At 43.1% G+C, this 17,189-nt stretch overlaps 2 protein-coding genes across 2 annotated transcripts; one reads left to right on the top strand and one right to left on the bottom strand. All coding sequences in view use genetic code 11, as the record gives it.

The window, feature by feature from the left end:
* Positions 1 to 717: 717 nt before the first annotated feature.
* EGR_07068 (Tctex1 domain-containing protein) lies at positions 718 to 4,680 on the top strand (the record flags this gene model as incomplete). Its single annotated transcript, XM_024496317.1, has 9 exons — positions 718 to 1,036; positions 2,019 to 2,075; positions 2,431 to 2,490; positions 2,630 to 2,800; positions 2,871 to 2,974; positions 3,047 to 3,128; positions 3,161 to 3,285; positions 4,199 to 4,412; positions 4,451 to 4,680. 9 exons carry the CDS (start codon positions 718 to 720, stop codon positions 4,678 to 4,680), a joined length of 1,362 nt encoding a protein of 453 aa, XP_024349244.1.
* A 2,912-nt stretch (positions 4,681 to 7,592) lies between these two features.
* Positions 7,593 to 12,582, bottom strand: EGR_07067 (hypothetical protein; the record flags this gene model as incomplete). Its single annotated transcript, XM_024496316.1, has 4 exons — positions 7,593 to 7,647; positions 10,785 to 10,904; positions 11,175 to 11,321; positions 12,503 to 12,582. 4 exons carry the CDS (start codon positions 12,580 to 12,582, stop codon positions 7,593 to 7,595), a joined length of 402 nt encoding a protein of 133 aa, XP_024349243.1.
* Between the last annotated feature and the right edge of the window lie 4,607 nt (positions 12,583 to 17,189).

The following is a 17,189-nucleotide window of genomic DNA, read 5'->3' as shown; positions in this document are numbered from 1 at the left end:
TGTGGATTTAAAAAATTGCTTTTTTAAGCGAACCATTCCCACAGCATTAAAAGTGACTTTAAGTCGCTGCTATCTCTACTAGGAATGTTCGCCTCGTTGTAATGCAAAACTTAAGGGCTCAGTGCGATGAGGTATCAGCGAGTACACTGGGATACGTTTCATTTGTGCAGTTTTAGATTGCCATACTTGGAGTTAATTTGTGCTATTATCGTCATTCTAGATAATTTCTGCAGCTTCTCCAGTCTTCTCCGAAGTTGAAAGAAGACATGAAACCAGGGCGGGGGAGCCGCTGGCATGGCTTGGAGGCCATGCCGCCCGGTGGAAGTACGAATGCGGAGCCTAGTGTGCTTACGAAACCATAAAGAAGAGTTAAATAAATATTCAGAGGAATACAAATTATGAATTAGCCAATTTAGTTATTGAAAAGGCGGTCGAACTAAGGCTTTCCTCAGTACCACAATCGATTTTGACTGTCCCTTCCTTCTGGAAGGTGGTGCTCTGAGAGATTTGATGGTACTTCTCGAAAAACAATCCCTCAATCGATTGAGGGATTCAGTCTAATTACCCCCAATAAAAGGTTGGCGACTTAACTCGATACCAACTTCCCTCTCCTAACTTGAAGCTATTGCATATTTAATCCTTTTTTAACACTATGATTATTTTCTCATCTCTTATTTTTAATTTCGACATCTTAATTAATGCGAGACAAAAGTAGTGATGGACCTGTCCTCTTCCAGCAACACCCGATTTCCACACCTCCCATTGGCTGGTGCCGATTTGAGTGAAACCCGGACGCACGCACACGCAGTGTGCGAGCACAGTCGCCATTTCGTGTGTGTTCAGAAGGCCACTGAACCATCACACAGCATGAGGGCAGCGCGGAAGCTCTGGGTCATCCTTGTAACAATCGGTGTGTTCTGCGTCCTTGCAGCCATAGCGACCAACCTGGCGGCCGTCATATTGCCCCATTGGATGGAATATACCAAGACCAGCGCAGATGTCTACGCGAATAGAGGACTATTTCAGAACTGCAAAGGTGAGTTCGAAGGAGTCTTCAAACTTCAGTTAATGACTTTTTTCAATGCGTTCTGAGAGCAAAGCGTGGAAGCTTAAGCTTGAAGACTCGGCACAGCAGCACTCATCGCAAATCGGCTCTAACCATGAGGTTGATTAAACTCATCTCATCTCATCTTTTGACAAATACGATTTGTACTAAAATCAGTCGTGAGCGCTCACAAGGTGCGATAATTGTTGGTGGGTGGTAACTATGCCCTAGGAATGGGAGCCAAGCGATCAACCTCCTATCACCCACCGATTCAGAGAAAAAATAGTTATTATTCAATATGTACTTTCTTGTCTCCGCTCTTGATTGTGGATTTATTTGCGCACTTTCACGTCCACAGCCGCTAGTCTGCAACAAACCCCCAATTCTACATTTTGAAAGGTTTTATTTGCTGTTGAGTAGCTGTGTGATTCAAACTAACAAGAAATTGGCATTTAGGTTTAAGACTCCTTTTCAAATTCGGTGCATTCTTTTAATAGAATTACTGCTGGTCATTATGAAAAATTATTTCACTAGCTTAACACATTCGAAAGTAGTTTATTTGACATTGAGAAACTCGCAAAGGTTAATTCCGTTTTTTGCTATAAAAAAACTCAAAACTCAATCGAAAATGCTTTAAAAGCTATCCAACCCAATTTTTATTAGTTTTTATTGTGATACAAATCTGTATTCGTCAATTTTTTCGTCATTCACTTGCCTACGCATTCGTTTACAACCCTTATATGCATTATTGCGTGCGTAAATTCAATCACTCCGCTAATATCCTTCGCCTGTGTGTAAAGTTAGGAGCACAATAAGTTGTCCACAAAAAGTGTTTCTATCCCTTTACTTGTTCAGGCTTCTTCGAGATAACATTCAGCCATCCGTTCATTGACACCTTCTTGGAATCCTATTTAATTTTAGCATTTCTTGCAACATATCTCATCTTTTAAGGTGCTTTCTTTATTATTTTCAGGGTCCTTTGGCAGTGAGTGTCTGGAAATTTCAAGTCCTCTGCATCCATACCAGAAGTGTAAGGCATTCTTGCATAAATTATGCACTTGTGTGAGTACGGATGTGCATGGTCAAGTGCAGTGAACTCCGGTCTTTTTTCATAGTAAAAAACTTTTTGGTTTCGATTATATGAGTCACTTTGAATAGAACTGATGTGGGTAGTCTTTTGACCTACTTAAAACCTTTTTAAGGGCAAATGTTTTGGCAGATTCGTAAAATAATTTACTTTAAATCATCTTTGGAACATCAGCTGGGGGATTTGTATTTACTAAGTAATAACTCCTTACCAGTCTGAATAAAGACCAACTCGACAAAGAAATGATGATATCTCATTTTACAACTCAGGTTACTAATGAAAAATATTTTCTTGCAAGGCGTTTCTACTAGTGGAACTTGTGACGAAGGGCAGGTGGCACGAACGGGTCAAATAAGTCGTGAGTTGATTTTCTACACAAAGTCACTTCATTTATTAGCTTGCGAATCGGCATTACTTTTTATTTCTAGGTATCACTGTAATGCATACAAAGGACTTACTCAAGTGTAGTATAGGTGCCTGCTTCACTCCATTTGTAGGCCTCAGAGTCGCAGACTGGGCATTGCATGTAACCGCACTTGGCTTGGAAACCATCTCCTCACTTGTCTGTGTTGTGTATCTGCTGGCAGTTCGCTATTGCATGAGCAAACCCAGTGCACAGAGCGCTCAATCCTGCCTAGCTGCCTCGGGCTATCTCCTTTGGCTTTCAGGTTAACATACTTTACTCACTGACATTAAGTAAAACGTCTATTTTATGAGTGTATTCTTCTTCCCATTCAGCTATTTTAACCACATTGGGAATTATATCTTTCGAAGGCACCTCAATCCTTGAATCGATTACTACCACCATCAAATTGAAAGGCATGACAGGAAGTCTACCGGCAGTAAGTTGTACACCTGCCCCATTTTGAATTTATAAAGATGCTAAAGGCATAAATTATCTCGTTCTCATTTAGAATGACTGGGAGTTGGTAGAAAGAAACTACGATCTGTCTTCCCATCTCAGCTGGGCGAGTGTGGCCCTTGGGATAGCAGGAAGTTGGTTCTGGATTGCCGCCTCCTTTGTCCAGCCACCTCCGCATATAACATCACCGTCCATGCTTGCATTGTCAACCTCTTCAACCGTTCCTCTTTACCCGTTGGCACCAAAACAAGCGCCGCAGGAACAGCAGAAACAGAAATAGGGAACGCAGCTGTAGTTAATAGTGCTATTATTATTCACACATGCGTCTGAAAATGCAAATGCACCTAAACTGCGACAAGGATAATCACGCTAGGATATTTGTTAACGCCTTTGAAAATACCTCCTTTAGTGTCTTGCGATCAAATGCTTAACTTACTCATCTTCACTATACCGTGTAATATTGACCGATAATTTTAAGATTGGTTGTTTCAATTTCTATCCTATTTGAGAATGTCTGGTCGGTTGCGATTCCTCAAAGCACTTTTCGTGGTTGATGGAAGTTACGTCACTAGAGTGCAATACTTTGGTAGCTTTCCAACTCTGTAGTATATTACACTGGCACTTGAATCTCCTAAGGCTGTGGTTATGCTATGCGGCCTGGCATTAAGACTATGCCAGTAGTCTTCCAAGTCACTTGGGAGTTGGTAACATGGATGCTTCCGCAGAATTTTGCCTTCTTCCAAAAAGACTTCGGACAGCGTAAGACATAAGAATGCCAACCTCTACAAATAAAGTTAACGGTTCAAGACTTTAACTAGAATTTAGCTTTAGTCGGTACTTCAAACAGAACTTCAATTGCTCATAAGTTGGAAGCATTGGATGAAATCGTATCAAAGCATTGACTAATTTTTGCACAAATGCATATTAGAACTTTCCAATTTTTTTAACCAAAAGAGATTGTGGTCAGTTGCAGGCACATAAAGAACATGTCAAACAAGTGCTCGAAATGCTTTTCATTCACCTATTGGACTTTCGTGAAAAATCTATCCACTAATACAATTTGATAGTGCATATAAGCGTCAAAAAGTTTGCTTTTTTAAAAAATAATTTATTTCAAGCTACAAATGTCTTCTACCTTTTTTTATTATGTCCTGACAACATTGTTATAATAGTGTGATTTCTGCTCTATTACCATAGTGATAAGAAGATATCCTATCAAATGAATGAAGCAAATTTAGAAAATAAAAACACAAAGGAAGAGCCTGATAACACTATTGCCGATGGTTCGGAGCCACAGGGATACATTATACGCCCTGAAATATATAACAGATTCCGTCCATCGAAGGTTCGAGAAGTAATGCGTGAAATACTAAAGCATAATTTGGAGGACGTTAAGTATGAATACGAAAAAATGCCTGGTCCCTAGTTTAATTTTATTTTCATCAAGTAATGTTAGATTTGACGAAAGGCCTTTCCGACAAAATTCGTGACGAACTTCGCAATGATCCTACTTACAAACGCTACACTTTCCTCGTTCAAGTTGTTATTGGCGAACAAAAGGGTCAGGGTGTAAAAGCATCATGTCGATGTTTTTGGGACAGTGATAGTGACAATTATGCAGAGGTTTGTTACTTGACACCAACTTTGTTTTGCGTTGCCATTGCTTTTGGTGTATATAATTATTAGTTAATAAACAGCTCCTGCCTCTTTGTAGATCATATAGTTGTCTTTTTTATTAGCTGCAAATTTTCTGGTTTCGATTCTTTATTAGCACCTTGAATTTTCACAAATTTGGTCAAACAGGAGTAATTGTTGTTATCTTAGTTACCATTGACGTTTCCACTTGATATAACTTTAAAGCCATCGAAATTTGTTCACCTTATCGAAATGCGACATTTAGTGAAAGTTCTTAAAATAATATTACAATCTTTTAGTTTAACAAGCGACTTCCTCATTTCTGGCTTATAGGCTTGCACCCACCTGCGCAAACACATTCTTTATACAAAAGTACTGTTGGCAGCAATTATCTCACTCAGTTGGCATCGTTATTATTTAGCTCAGAGGTTTCTTTTCAAAGACAATTTTATACTTTGCATTAATTTGCGATATTTAATATCTACTGGCTCAGCGTTTTGAGCGTTCATACCTAACGCTTACTTACACAAATACGTACCATTTCGGAGTACCTCGAATTCACTGAATGCCTCCTGGTCTAGTCTGAACATGGTGTGCAGAATTTTATATACATAACGTCGATTGCCTTTATCGTAGGTAAATTGGCAGGCTAGTTAAAATAGAGTTGCCCTCCTCGGAAAGCGTTCTCTTGTATCACTCTAGTAGCCGAAAATAATAACTGTTTGATAGACCTAGGAGAACATTTAAATTTCCGTATTTAACTATTGCTTTGTCGTAATTTCAATAGGTAAAAACTCGACTTTGCATATTTTCAGAGGGATTATAAGGTGCCGATTTCAGTCACAGAAGTGCGTCGGTGCCTATGTAGAAGTTGAGGCGACTGAAAAGGCCCGCTTGGTAGCGTATAAAATGTCAAACAATCGTATTTCACCCCAACTTGAGCCATAGATAGGGTGCATGAAGGCCATAACACGGTAGGCAATTAATACGGCCAAGTATCCCACGGCAAGTAATGGAGTTGACAGCTTGCATCCTCCCAGTATATGTGTAAAACTTCACGATTCTTAACCTTGCCGTAGTTCAGCCATTGCCACTAACGCCGATAACACTTTCCCACGTTGTCTAACCCCTGGACAGAGTTTCTTCTCGTCGCTGATGCCATCCTGCCTCACCCCCTCCCATCACCACCCAGTCTAGTATGTCTGTCAGTTCGAGAGTCCATTTTCACAATTCCCACTGCTGGGCCGCACACATAAACACACACGCGACTGTCCATTGCAGCTGGTTCTGTAGTCCGCTGCAAGACTATTCATTTCCGTCCCATCTCCTTCCGTCCCTCCCCCAACCCACATCTCGTTAATTCATGGATGCACAGACAAGCACACACCGCTGAGGGCCTAGCAACCGAGCTTTGGGGCCCGTGTGTTGTGCTGCACAGTAATAATGTACGGTTGGAGGTATTGTTCTCATCTCGCCCTCTCTCCCCCTTTCTCGCACGAAGGAGATGCTTCAATGATAGTTCGTTGGTGGATTTGGGTTGATACATGCAGCCTCGTAAAACAGGCCCAGGTGTAATGTGGTTTGACTATGGTGCTGGACTGTGCACAGTATGAAGGGTTAAACGATGTAGCGATGTGAAAGTTGGGCAATGTGGCGATCGAGTTATCTCCGACGGTGTTATAAGGCGTACGAGTCTAGAAGTTGCTTTATCATTGACTTTCAAAGTGAGTGGGCGACTGGATTGTCCTTCTTTCGGAGAACGAATTCGTCAGCGCTTTTTTAAAGAAATTCGGGATTAGAAGTAGCTCATCGAAGGGCCGGAAGGTTGATAGTATGAAGGGCATCTGCAGAGCTCCGTGCCACCTTTGCCACAAATAACTTTCATCAATTCATTATTCCAACGCTGAGAGGGTAGAAGTATCTTACTCCGTCCCCATTGTTAGGAGGAAAAAAAAATTGTATTAAATGTGTTTTTATTCGTGTTTATGATGTGCACTCAATTACTTGCAAGACAGGCACCTTGAGTTTCAAATTTGATAGTTTTTTCGGAGTATCAGCAACTGGCGAGATTTTAGGGTCGCTCCCTCTCTCTCCCTCACCAGCAGGTTTATTAATAGATCATCATTAGTGAAATTAATCTAGTTAAACAAAAAGATGTTGTGATTTGTCATCCGGCGACAATAAGGCGATGATTAATGCACTCAGAGCCTCTACTTTAATGACCCAAACCTATCTCCACCTCTACACCAAGAGACAGCTGTCTCCGTCCTAGCAGCGCTTAGGGTAACTAAGTGGTCGTCGCTTATTCAAGCTAACTGGACTAATGAAGTAAACAAAGTGGTTACCCCAGATATGATCACTAGCTTTGCCATTATGACCTAAGGATGAAATCGGGGAGCTTGTACCACTAGCACACTTACTCTGGCGTCACAAATATGTGACGCGTTTTTATCAGGCTATGACAGCTGTGGATTCACCAACTCGTACATCTCAAACAAGGTGTTTGAGCCTTAAATGTGAGTCTAGTATTAATTTGGCTTTGCCGCATTTTTAGCAGAGGTAAAGTGGGTCAAAGCTAATGACAATTGATTCCACATTAGGGTCATGAAATGTTTGAACTAAAGTGCTGGATTATCCCCTGAGGCGGACACTGGAAGCAGCTGTTCATTCAATCCCTACAAAATTTCCACAAAGATTCATAATTTTTGTGAATGTGTCATCTCCAAGTCTCCGCTGCCTGAAAGGAGCTCGGACAGCCGTCTGAGCAGCAGTGAACAGCCGAAACGTGACTAGAAGGAGTTGCGTAGAAAAATTGGCTCCGATTTAGGGAAGTGTTCTGCTGAACAGCAGTTGATGCATGAATGGCGACTTTTGCAAAGCATCGACCAACTTCAAGCAGAGCATACATGAAAATCAAATCATGGTCTTCGCTTCCCCTCCGTAGGCTTCTACCAAGGCAAGGATTACATTGTGACGTCCGCCTCGGAAGAGTAACCACAAGCGGAGAGGAGGATGGCCCTTAAAAGAAGAGGGAAAGTTACAAAATCGCTCAATAGTTGTGGAGGCTTTCCTCACAGGTTTTAACCGCTATTTTGATGTCATAAAGCTCCTATCATGTTCAGTGGCAGCTCTCAGGGTCTTCACAATAAAGCAAGCCTTATAACGAATCCAGGGAGAAAGCGAGTACTACAGTATCTTCCATCAATTTACAATTTATTTTTTTGGCACCAGAGTTACTTATAAAGATGTAAATAAGACTTTGGCTTCTGACAGTCAACACTATCCATCACTCTTGTCTCACCTCATACCTCCCGCATGGTTGTGGGTCTTTTGTGATCAAGCCCAAAAGTGCCAAAAGGCTTTGACACCTACTCAAACCACCGATCAGCGTTTTGTACCTCCATCCAGTAGTCATCAAGTCAGTTTTGGTTCAAGCTCTTGTCGGCGGCTCTCCATTAAAACACATCACAAATGGGTATCGCTGTCAAAATGAAAAACATGAGTTTTTCCCCAATTAATCTAGGATTTTGAATTCCACTGTGCTGCGTGGGTGTCTAATTCGAACAACCGAAATAAAATCCAGCGAAGGTATTAGAGATATCAACTTTCCAAGTAAGACAAATTATGCTAGGGCTGCAAATAAAACCATCAACGTTTATTGTTTCCAAAATCTGTTCTAAGGAAGGTCAGACAGCCGGCATCCCCTCCAGGTGCAGCCGGTTATGTAGTCACACTTTAACAATCCACTGAGAAGGACCCACGGGGTGAAAATTTACACTAGTTTGCATTCCGGTATCAGACGCTGACGCTTTCGTCTTGTCAGGGTTAGTTCAGATTTGCTGGAGAGGAATCTGTAGCCAAGGCGTCAAACTGTACATTTATTAGAGGTGTTGGTGGGGGCTGGAGGACTCGCAGGATAAGTAGCCTTGGTGAAGTCCCACGACACCGGAGTGGAAGTCGACTCGCGAAAGGCTTCAAAAATCCGTGGATTATCATTTACAAATTAAATATGCATGATCTAGCTGCAACGTTCTGGGCGTCGTCTCTGGCACTCCCTGTGACAAGTCCTCTGCGTCAGCTGTCACAACACCGCTAGGTAGGAAAAAAATAAGGCGGTGTGACGTTCAAATTATCAATAAATTATGCATTTCGTGGATCACCATGACTCTCATCTCTCATGTCCCCTATTGGCCGACTGTATTACTTGAGGCCGGACGGTATTTGTGGGTCCATTGCCAATTGGACGAACACTGACCAAAAGTTAAGCCCATATAACAAAATACCTTCTGTCACTTCTCCCCCTTTCTAATTTCACTACTAGTTTTGGTGTTCCTGACACTACTTGTTCTACTCAAAACTACTTTCTTTCTACTACCTGTGTTTTCCTCTCTTAAATGAAGAAGCTTAGGCACAAATTGTCAAGATCATCTAAGGTGGGATAACAGTAACTACAGGGCTTAAAAGTAGCCATGCCACTGTCCAGTATGACTTTAATCCATGGCGTAGCGCAAACTCGAAACTGTGTGTGAGATTCCGGCCAAGTTTTGCACCCAATTCGATACCGAATCCCCCTTGTCTCTCCCGTTTCTTTCTTTCTTCCTTCCTTCCTTCCTCTTATCCCTACTTGTCATCGCGTTTCCCACAGTCGAATCCAGTAGCTCCTCAATTCGTCGTATGACGGCCCACTCTATGTGTGGTGTTGCAAAAAGTATCATGCTCTTTCCTTGGCCGTATTCTTCACCCACGTGGCCGCTGCGGAAGCCCAACAAATAGCCTTGATTAGGCCGTCGGCAGATGGTCGACTCTATTCCTCCTTCCTCCCTTTTATGATAAACAATATGGGGTAGGATAAGTGGGCGTTTTAAGGCTGAGAAGTTGGGTTTATGTCTTTTGCTTTGAAAACAGCCAATGAACTTGTTTGGATACGTTTAATGAGCTCTTTTGGAGAAGTTTGGATGCCTTGGAGCTTAAGCACAAATGACTTGATTTCATCCATCTCTAAAAATTGGAATTTCATGGTCGAAAAGGCGTTGAGAAACCGGTTGTTTCAAGGTCTGTACCACCTTCTTTGTAGTTGTTTTGTACGCCTCGCCACCATCCAAGTGGCCTTTTTCTTTCGCGCCTCTCTTTTGCGATCGGCACTGTGGGGAGCTCTCATGAAGTCTCAGCGCAGTGGTACCTCAGGAGTTCGGCGCACTTGACCGTATTGCAATAAAGGCTCTAGACGGGAATCAGTCTTTGTTTTGTACTTTTACAGACAGTTTGCCCCAATCTCTCCTTCTGCAGCAAAAAATATATGTTGTCTCTATAACAGTGATTAAGTGACACTTGGAAATCAAGCAGAACAAAAATGAAGAGCAAAGTCTAAAGGAGTTTCCATTAACTCACGCGGCCGGTTAACAACTGCGACTGGGTCTGTTTCAACCCTTCAATCCATTAATCCAGCCATTCGTTGCGGCGGCATGGACTTGTGAATACAAAGCCATGTGTGTGTGTGAAATTTATTTTATTGTGCAGACTGTTTTGATGTTCCGGTGTAAAAATCCGACTGTGACAATGTCTCTTCACTGGAAGATATGTTCGGTTGGCTATATAAGTGTCACAACTTCAGACGCGATTGTTCACATATTTTTAAAGAACTGCACTTTTCTACGATTGTCTTTTAGATAAAACCATCTTGAAAATGACTTACTTTACCTATTTAAAATCGTGGAAAGTTACGGAATGCTTTAAGTCGAGAGGGAAGCAAAGTTATCTCAATCTACCAATGAGCCCTCAGGCATCCATAAAATGTTTACACAAAACAACGAAAATTAAATCCGGTCCTTCTTATGTCTACGTCTTTGTATCGCCCCAAAACTTCCCCAAAGACGTAAAAAAGGTATATTTCGAAGAGAATGTGTATTGTGCAACTGTCCCGGAGGCCAGGCTACCAGGCGGAAGTACAAGGACGGAGCCCCTAATTGGCCCGATACCAAAATCGACAGCTAAAAAACTGGGCATGGCATAGCCCCTCCCCTCTTTTGAGCGTCGTCTTTGGCGCTCTCCTTAGACAACCTAACGCCTAAGCCATCACAGCGTAATAGGTGTTGTAACAAAAACGCTCACAAGCCAACAGCGCCAGCCATCGAATTTCCGCGCAACTAAGGTAATACTTAACAACATCACTGATCCCTTTTGGCGATTCTTCTGGATCTGCAGTTTCGTCTTGCATGGGGGAAGGGGGAATGTGGTGGCCATCACGCATATCCATCGCTAGTCGTAGGCCCACTGGCCTAAAAGCAGTCACATAACAAAAGACAGAGTTCAATGTAGTTTTATGGGGATAAGGCTTCGCGTCTATTCCTCCCTGCCACATTTTTCTCACTTCAGTGCTGACCAGCCACATCTATCTGGATTAAATGCAGCAAGTGGAGGGGTGGATGAGGTAGCGCGTTTTTACACAATATTTTCCTACAGGTACAGTAGACAGCTCCGTAACCAACTTTTTAGCTGGTTCACGGCCAATTTCGCTTCAGAACACTGGACTGGGGTAGTTGACAAACGTAGACGTCATCACAGATTCTCCCATCTGCGTCAAGTGCACTTCCGCCCTGCTAAGGCCTATCATCCAGCGGTAGAAATCAGGACGGTTGCCCTTCAAGGTAGGGATCGCTTTCCGCTGACCACTAATGCAGCACCCAAACACTTCCCTGGAGACGAAAGAAAACATAATCCTTGGGCAGAATATGTATTGTTGACGTGCAGTAAGGCTTGGGGCTACTGGTATGGCCTGGAAGCCAGGCCGCTCAACAGAGGGACAATAGAGGAGCCCCTACTTGGTCAGTTGCTACTTAGTCATGTTCCACGCTATCCAGTTATTTGGATCTCCACGTGATAGAATTCTTTTTTTAAAAAGGAGAAAGAGAAGATTTGAGCCTAAACTGCTCTTTGCTACTTCCACCGTTGTTCCTGAAATATGCTTTAGAATTATGCAAGTTCGACTTCATCGTGGTAATTTGATACTTTTCCTGACTGTGCATCAAAACACGCGGGCGCTCCAGCCGCCTCGGGCTGAAATTCCATCCTGTGGCATGGCCTTCGGGATCGTGGCTTGATTGCTTCGCTTCATATGTGCCTATCACGTGGAAGTTCCGCTCCTTCGAAGGTGTAGTGGACATAATTATTCAACAATCGTCTGTGGAAAGATTCATATCATTTCTAATTTGGCTAAAACTTTGCAGAACTGCTTCCAAACACATTTTCTGGAGAAAGCAGGCGCATTTTATTTAAAATAAGTCGAAAAACAAAACGAACTACTATTCAGAATCCACTTGAAGTATCAATTCTTGTATCATCTACATGCCAAGTTAATCTGTGAGTTTTCATTTATCATTTGTTGGCGTTTTTACCTTCTAGAATGAACTACCAATGCAATTAAATTCAAGTGTTGAGCCTATGTGTTCCAGGACTAATTTTCTTTCCATTTCATTTAAAAATCGGCTTCAATCAGTTTACTTTCACTTCACCAATCTATGGCGTGGAATCCGAAAAGGGTACTGTCAGTCACCTTTCCACCAGTTAGCACGAGTCGAAAAAGATGATCCTATTTGAGCTGACAAACTGCAAGTGTAGCGTCCTGAGGCTTCTCCGAAGCCGTGATAAGCCGAAGTAGTAATGGAATAACCTATGTTACTGACTTTCGGAGGAGCTGGGCGACTGTTAGCCTGGCCCCGGCCACCACTACGCAGAATGGAGGTACAGCCTGCGACGTCTCCTTAAACACGAAGTTCCCCAACTCAACTTCCCATTTCTAATAAGCATCGGTGCGTTGGGTCAATTCAAATCCACCTTTTTTTGTTTACTGATGGCCGATGCTTCTTAATCAACCTACCTTACTGCGCCAATAGGACAGGGCGCATCAATCATTGTCTCATTGCTTGAAGAGATTACCGTTGTGTCGAGCTGACCCATGCTTATTGTAATAGCCTAGATCCTTTGGACAATCATTAGTCTGTATTTTGTAGTAACTTGGTGTTGTGCTTTAACTACACGGCCTCTTCAATCTCCGGAGATTGCACTTTCACTCAGTCGGATGGCTTTCCGGCCAGGTCTATGGACTCTCGGGTTTTCTGAGAGCTAGTAGTAAATCCTATTCTATGTCGGTATGCCTTTTTACGACCTCGGGGTATAGAGTATCTTTAATAAATGCATTTTTATCTTAAAATATACATTTAGGAATCACCAAAAGACAACTTGGGTAAAATGTCCGTCTAATTGAATTTAATTTGACTGAATTTCCACTACTTTGGGTGAAGTGATTTATTTCCGCTTCGGCCGAATAATATCTTCTCCTAGTTTGGGTAGATTAAGTGATTCCCTACTTAACAATAATTAAAGTGACATGGTTTCCCACACCCTAACGTCATGTTTTTCATCAACCATTTCATCAGTGATTGTATCGTGATTTTAAACAATCATGCCGTTCATAGCCACAACTTTAAATTACGTCCACAACTAACGTCTTCCGGAGGGGGGGCAGCCTGGTAACAGGATTCCTTCATCTCATCATGTTAACTTTTGTCTAAATTTTGGGTAGTACTGGCAGCCCTTTGCATTTTCATCAGTCGGCATTTTGACTACAACGCACGGTATGGTCTTGGAGGGCGAGAAAACGAGAGCGCCAGACCCCAAACTGACTCAACCCACATCCTGGGGTTACTGCAACCAGACCCCCTTCACACACAAAACATTAGTATGTTCTAGTGAGAGAGAAAGGTGGTTACAGGCAGACAGGCAGATGGGGAAGTAGACGTGGTGGTGGTGGCGGTGGCGATATCGCCACGCTAAATTTCCATCCTCCCTATCCTCATGGTATGACACATCCCCCTACCAGCAAGCTAGCCATCGCGTAAATTCGTCACGTCCAAGTTCTAAGACGTCGTCAAAGCAGGCACTCCCAAGTGTGTGTGCGTGTGACTTATCCAACCAGCCTGTCAGGGATGTCCGTGTGTGTGTGCGAACCGTTTAACTACACTTTTTTCATCCCCACTCCGCTTTGGGAAACAAGCTGGCCTGACAGGGCGGAATGATCTAGGATGTAAAAGATGTTATCAATGTTCAAAAGGCTAAAGAACTAGCACTATTGACGGCGTTAACAGGGCCTCATGCCACCTGTGCAAAGACCCGCACAGTAGTTAACACACCCAAAACGAAGGTCCTTCTCTCAACTTCTAGTCAAGAGGAATTTCCCAACCAAATCTTCCACATTTATGCGAGAAGACAGAAAGACTAGAAGGGCTGCCTCATGTCTACGGCACTTTCGACGCTCCAAGCTATGTCTCGCGCCATCGGAACAAGAATGCAGGTTCCGTTCTACTAAGCTCAAGCATCAATAGATATTGCCGCCTGTTTTATTGTAGAATTGAGGGTGTGATGGATCACATGGCTGCGTAAGCGACTGTAATGCGTAAACATCCAGACACTACTTATGCCCCAACCACAAAGTGGTCAAAGTAAATGCCACTGATGATTACTGCCTGGCATGACTAAGTGCTACTGCAAATAAATCGGCCCAATCAACCGTCCAGCGCTACGCCGTCCTTGTTGCAGTACATAGCATACTCGTCCAAACCTGTTTTACAGCAGACGCACAGTAGCTGTCACCCGCTGTTCCCCCAAACACAAAGCGCTCTCTCGTGATGCTCAAGTGGGAGTCCCCTGCCATTTGGGTGTGTTACAACATGTCTACTGTCGATGTTTACAACTGATGCTACCTCACAGTCCACCGTGACTCAGAATCAACGATGGGTGGGTGGGTGGTTGGCTAGGTGGTACGATGCTATGATAATTGAACTCGCCATGCCTCCACTCACATACAAGCGCGCATGTAGACAGATACACAGAGAAAAGCTTGAGCATCCATGATACCGTTACTGGACATCTCCGGTCTCCATTCTTCGGTCCCCATCACACACACCCCAAAAAAATATACTGGTGGGGCTGGCTACTGGATGATTGCATTTGTTCTCATACCTCTTTAGCCATAACGACCGAAGGGCTTGCGGTGGTGGGTCGATGTCCGAGTCATCGCCTAGGACGTGGTGGATGAAGGGTGCAAGTTTAAAGGGCAGCTTTATAATGCGTTATCAGTGGAGGCATTAAGTCTTTGAATTAATTTTTTTTGAGGCAACTTTATCAGAAGTGTACAGAAGGGTAGGAAGGCTAGGAGAAGAGAGATTCCTCTTTGTAATGCGATGCAGCACTTGAATTACCCCTGCAATTGTTCGAAGCAACTCGAAAACAAGGAAATGCAAATTGAGGCGGCCCATTCCACCCCGGGTTTCAAAGGAATAGAAGACATTCACGCAATGAATATCCCCAACTTGCCTACTTTAACTTTGACATCGGACATTAGAATCTCTGAGTGCAGTCGGCAACTGAATGGATCATTAAACTATTTGAGATCATTTTTTTCAGTTTCAACAGGTAAGCTTCGGGTCTAGCCAAGGTGAGGAAAGAGCCAACTTCTCTAGTTATCGGAGCCCTTAGGATAGCTGCTGTTTGTTTAGCACTGCCGGAGTACCGTCAAAGAATGATGGGACGAAGTTGATTAAGAACAAGTAATTCATCTGAACTGTGGATCAAGAGGTCTCCATGGTGGTCTTGTGTGTTTCAGCAGGACTCTTTCCCCCTGGTATTGAGTGCTCATGCCTGTCATAATCGTGTCGCCCCCAGGCCTCCGGATCCTAATCTCCTGGACTGCCATGTTCGGAGCGTTGTTGAGCAGCGATCAACATAGATGCTCACAATACCGTAGATCCGTTAATTATCTATCAAGAACGCTATGATGGGATACTGCGAAAATGATCCATGGCCCCGCACAATGGGCCGTAAAGCCATACCACTGAACCGGATGCACAAATCAGGGCCGATCTTAACAGCTGTAGCGAGGCCATAAATAAGGCTGATGGAGGTTTTGTTCGAAAATCTGCTGCTTGCACGTTAACTTTTAGCGTCACGTATACGTGCCATTTGTTCTCTATCAGTAACTGCTAACCGTAATTTCACTTAATCGTGCCATGCAAACAGAATTGATTGAAATTGAATGAGAAGAATAGCAGTTGGTGTCATTTATTTATTTTCCTCTCAAACAGACCTTGATAGTATCAAACTTGTCATCTTATGCGCCCCAACAAAAACGAATTTCGAAGCACTGAATACTGCCCTAGTGAACATTCCCCCTTTTAGTGTATTATCGCTACTTTGAGTCCTTTCATACAATTAGGCATAAATGGTAGATTATCCACTTTTCTGAGTCAAGAGTAACGGTTAGAAATAAAGGCGGAGAACCTAAGTCTTCCACCCCGTCTACCTGCCAATTCTCTATACTTTCCGATCACAAGGCTATGATTTATTAACGGGGACGGCGTGTGGATGCCCACTGTAAATATCAGTGTGCTAAGGAGTATCCATCTTCGTTTCGTCGTGGAGCATATCACGACCTCGCTGGTCGCAAGCTGTATTGATGTGGCTAGACGGCTAGACAGTCGCCATTCTGATGCTCACACCCCGATTACAATGCTTTGGTGGCTCTATAGTAAGATTTTATTCATGAAAGGATTTCTTAAAACTGGTTTCTCATTTTAAGATCACACAACTCCTGTCTAATGTGAAAAGCACGACAAAATCATGGTGACTAATGCGTTGTGGCCGATTGCCAAATCGGCATGAATGTTGGACTTGAGTTTTTTGCGACTAACATGAGCTGATCTGATGTCTGGATGTAGTTGACTAATAAACTTTGTTTGTGAAAGAATTGACTAAGTCTATTCGCATCTCTTTATCGTACAAGCCAGAGATTTCATTTCAAAGTGTGCATTTAATCGCGCGATCCTCCTCGCTGATGAAATGGGGTTCCACTGATACCCTTTTACTACCAGGCTCCAGGTCTTGTCTATTTGTACCACAAAGCTGATAACCCATTTGACGACTTTGTAAGTCCGTCAGGGAGCAACCACTGGTTTTGCCAGATAGATGTCACGTCAGTGTCTTTGAGTTCTGAATAACGCCCAGTAAAGGAGTAAGGCCGGATCTGAACCAATCAAAGCAGACTCTAAGGGACCGCTTCAATTTAGGCAAACTCTGGCATTAAATGCCTCTCTTCAATGCATTCCATCACCATTAATGAGGCAAGAAGCCGTCTCGTTCATCTAATTACCTTTCTTCCTGCCTCACAGGAGCCCCCATTGTCTCATTTTCGCCGTCAGTCTCCCAATCTTCCTCCGTATCCATCATCAGACCACGACTCCGACTAGTACGCCTTATGACGCCGGTAGGGTTGCCCCAGCAGCCAGAATACCATCCCTTCTGGTTTGTTGTAGTCTGAACTTTTAGCATCGCCTTTCGATGCCTCCACTTTCTCTCTTCACGAAAACCAATTTGTTCACTTTTCCCATGGTAAAAGTAATGATGCCACTTCAACTAGTTGAGACTGAGATGGATTGGGCGTTACCCAGCAAATTTTTGCATCAGAATTAGTGATCGCAGTTTGTCATTTCACCCTCACTCACATTAGTAAA

This window comes from Echinococcus granulosus, assembly GCF_000524195.1.
Source record: "Echinococcus granulosus chromosome Unknown EG_S00069, whole genome shotgun sequence".
Taxonomy (NCBI): Eukaryota; Metazoa; Platyhelminthes; class Cestoda; order Cyclophyllidea; family Taeniidae; genus Echinococcus; species Echinococcus granulosus.
The sequence above is the reverse complement of the archived record's forward strand: the minus strand, read 5'-3'. Positions and strand labels throughout refer to the sequence as shown.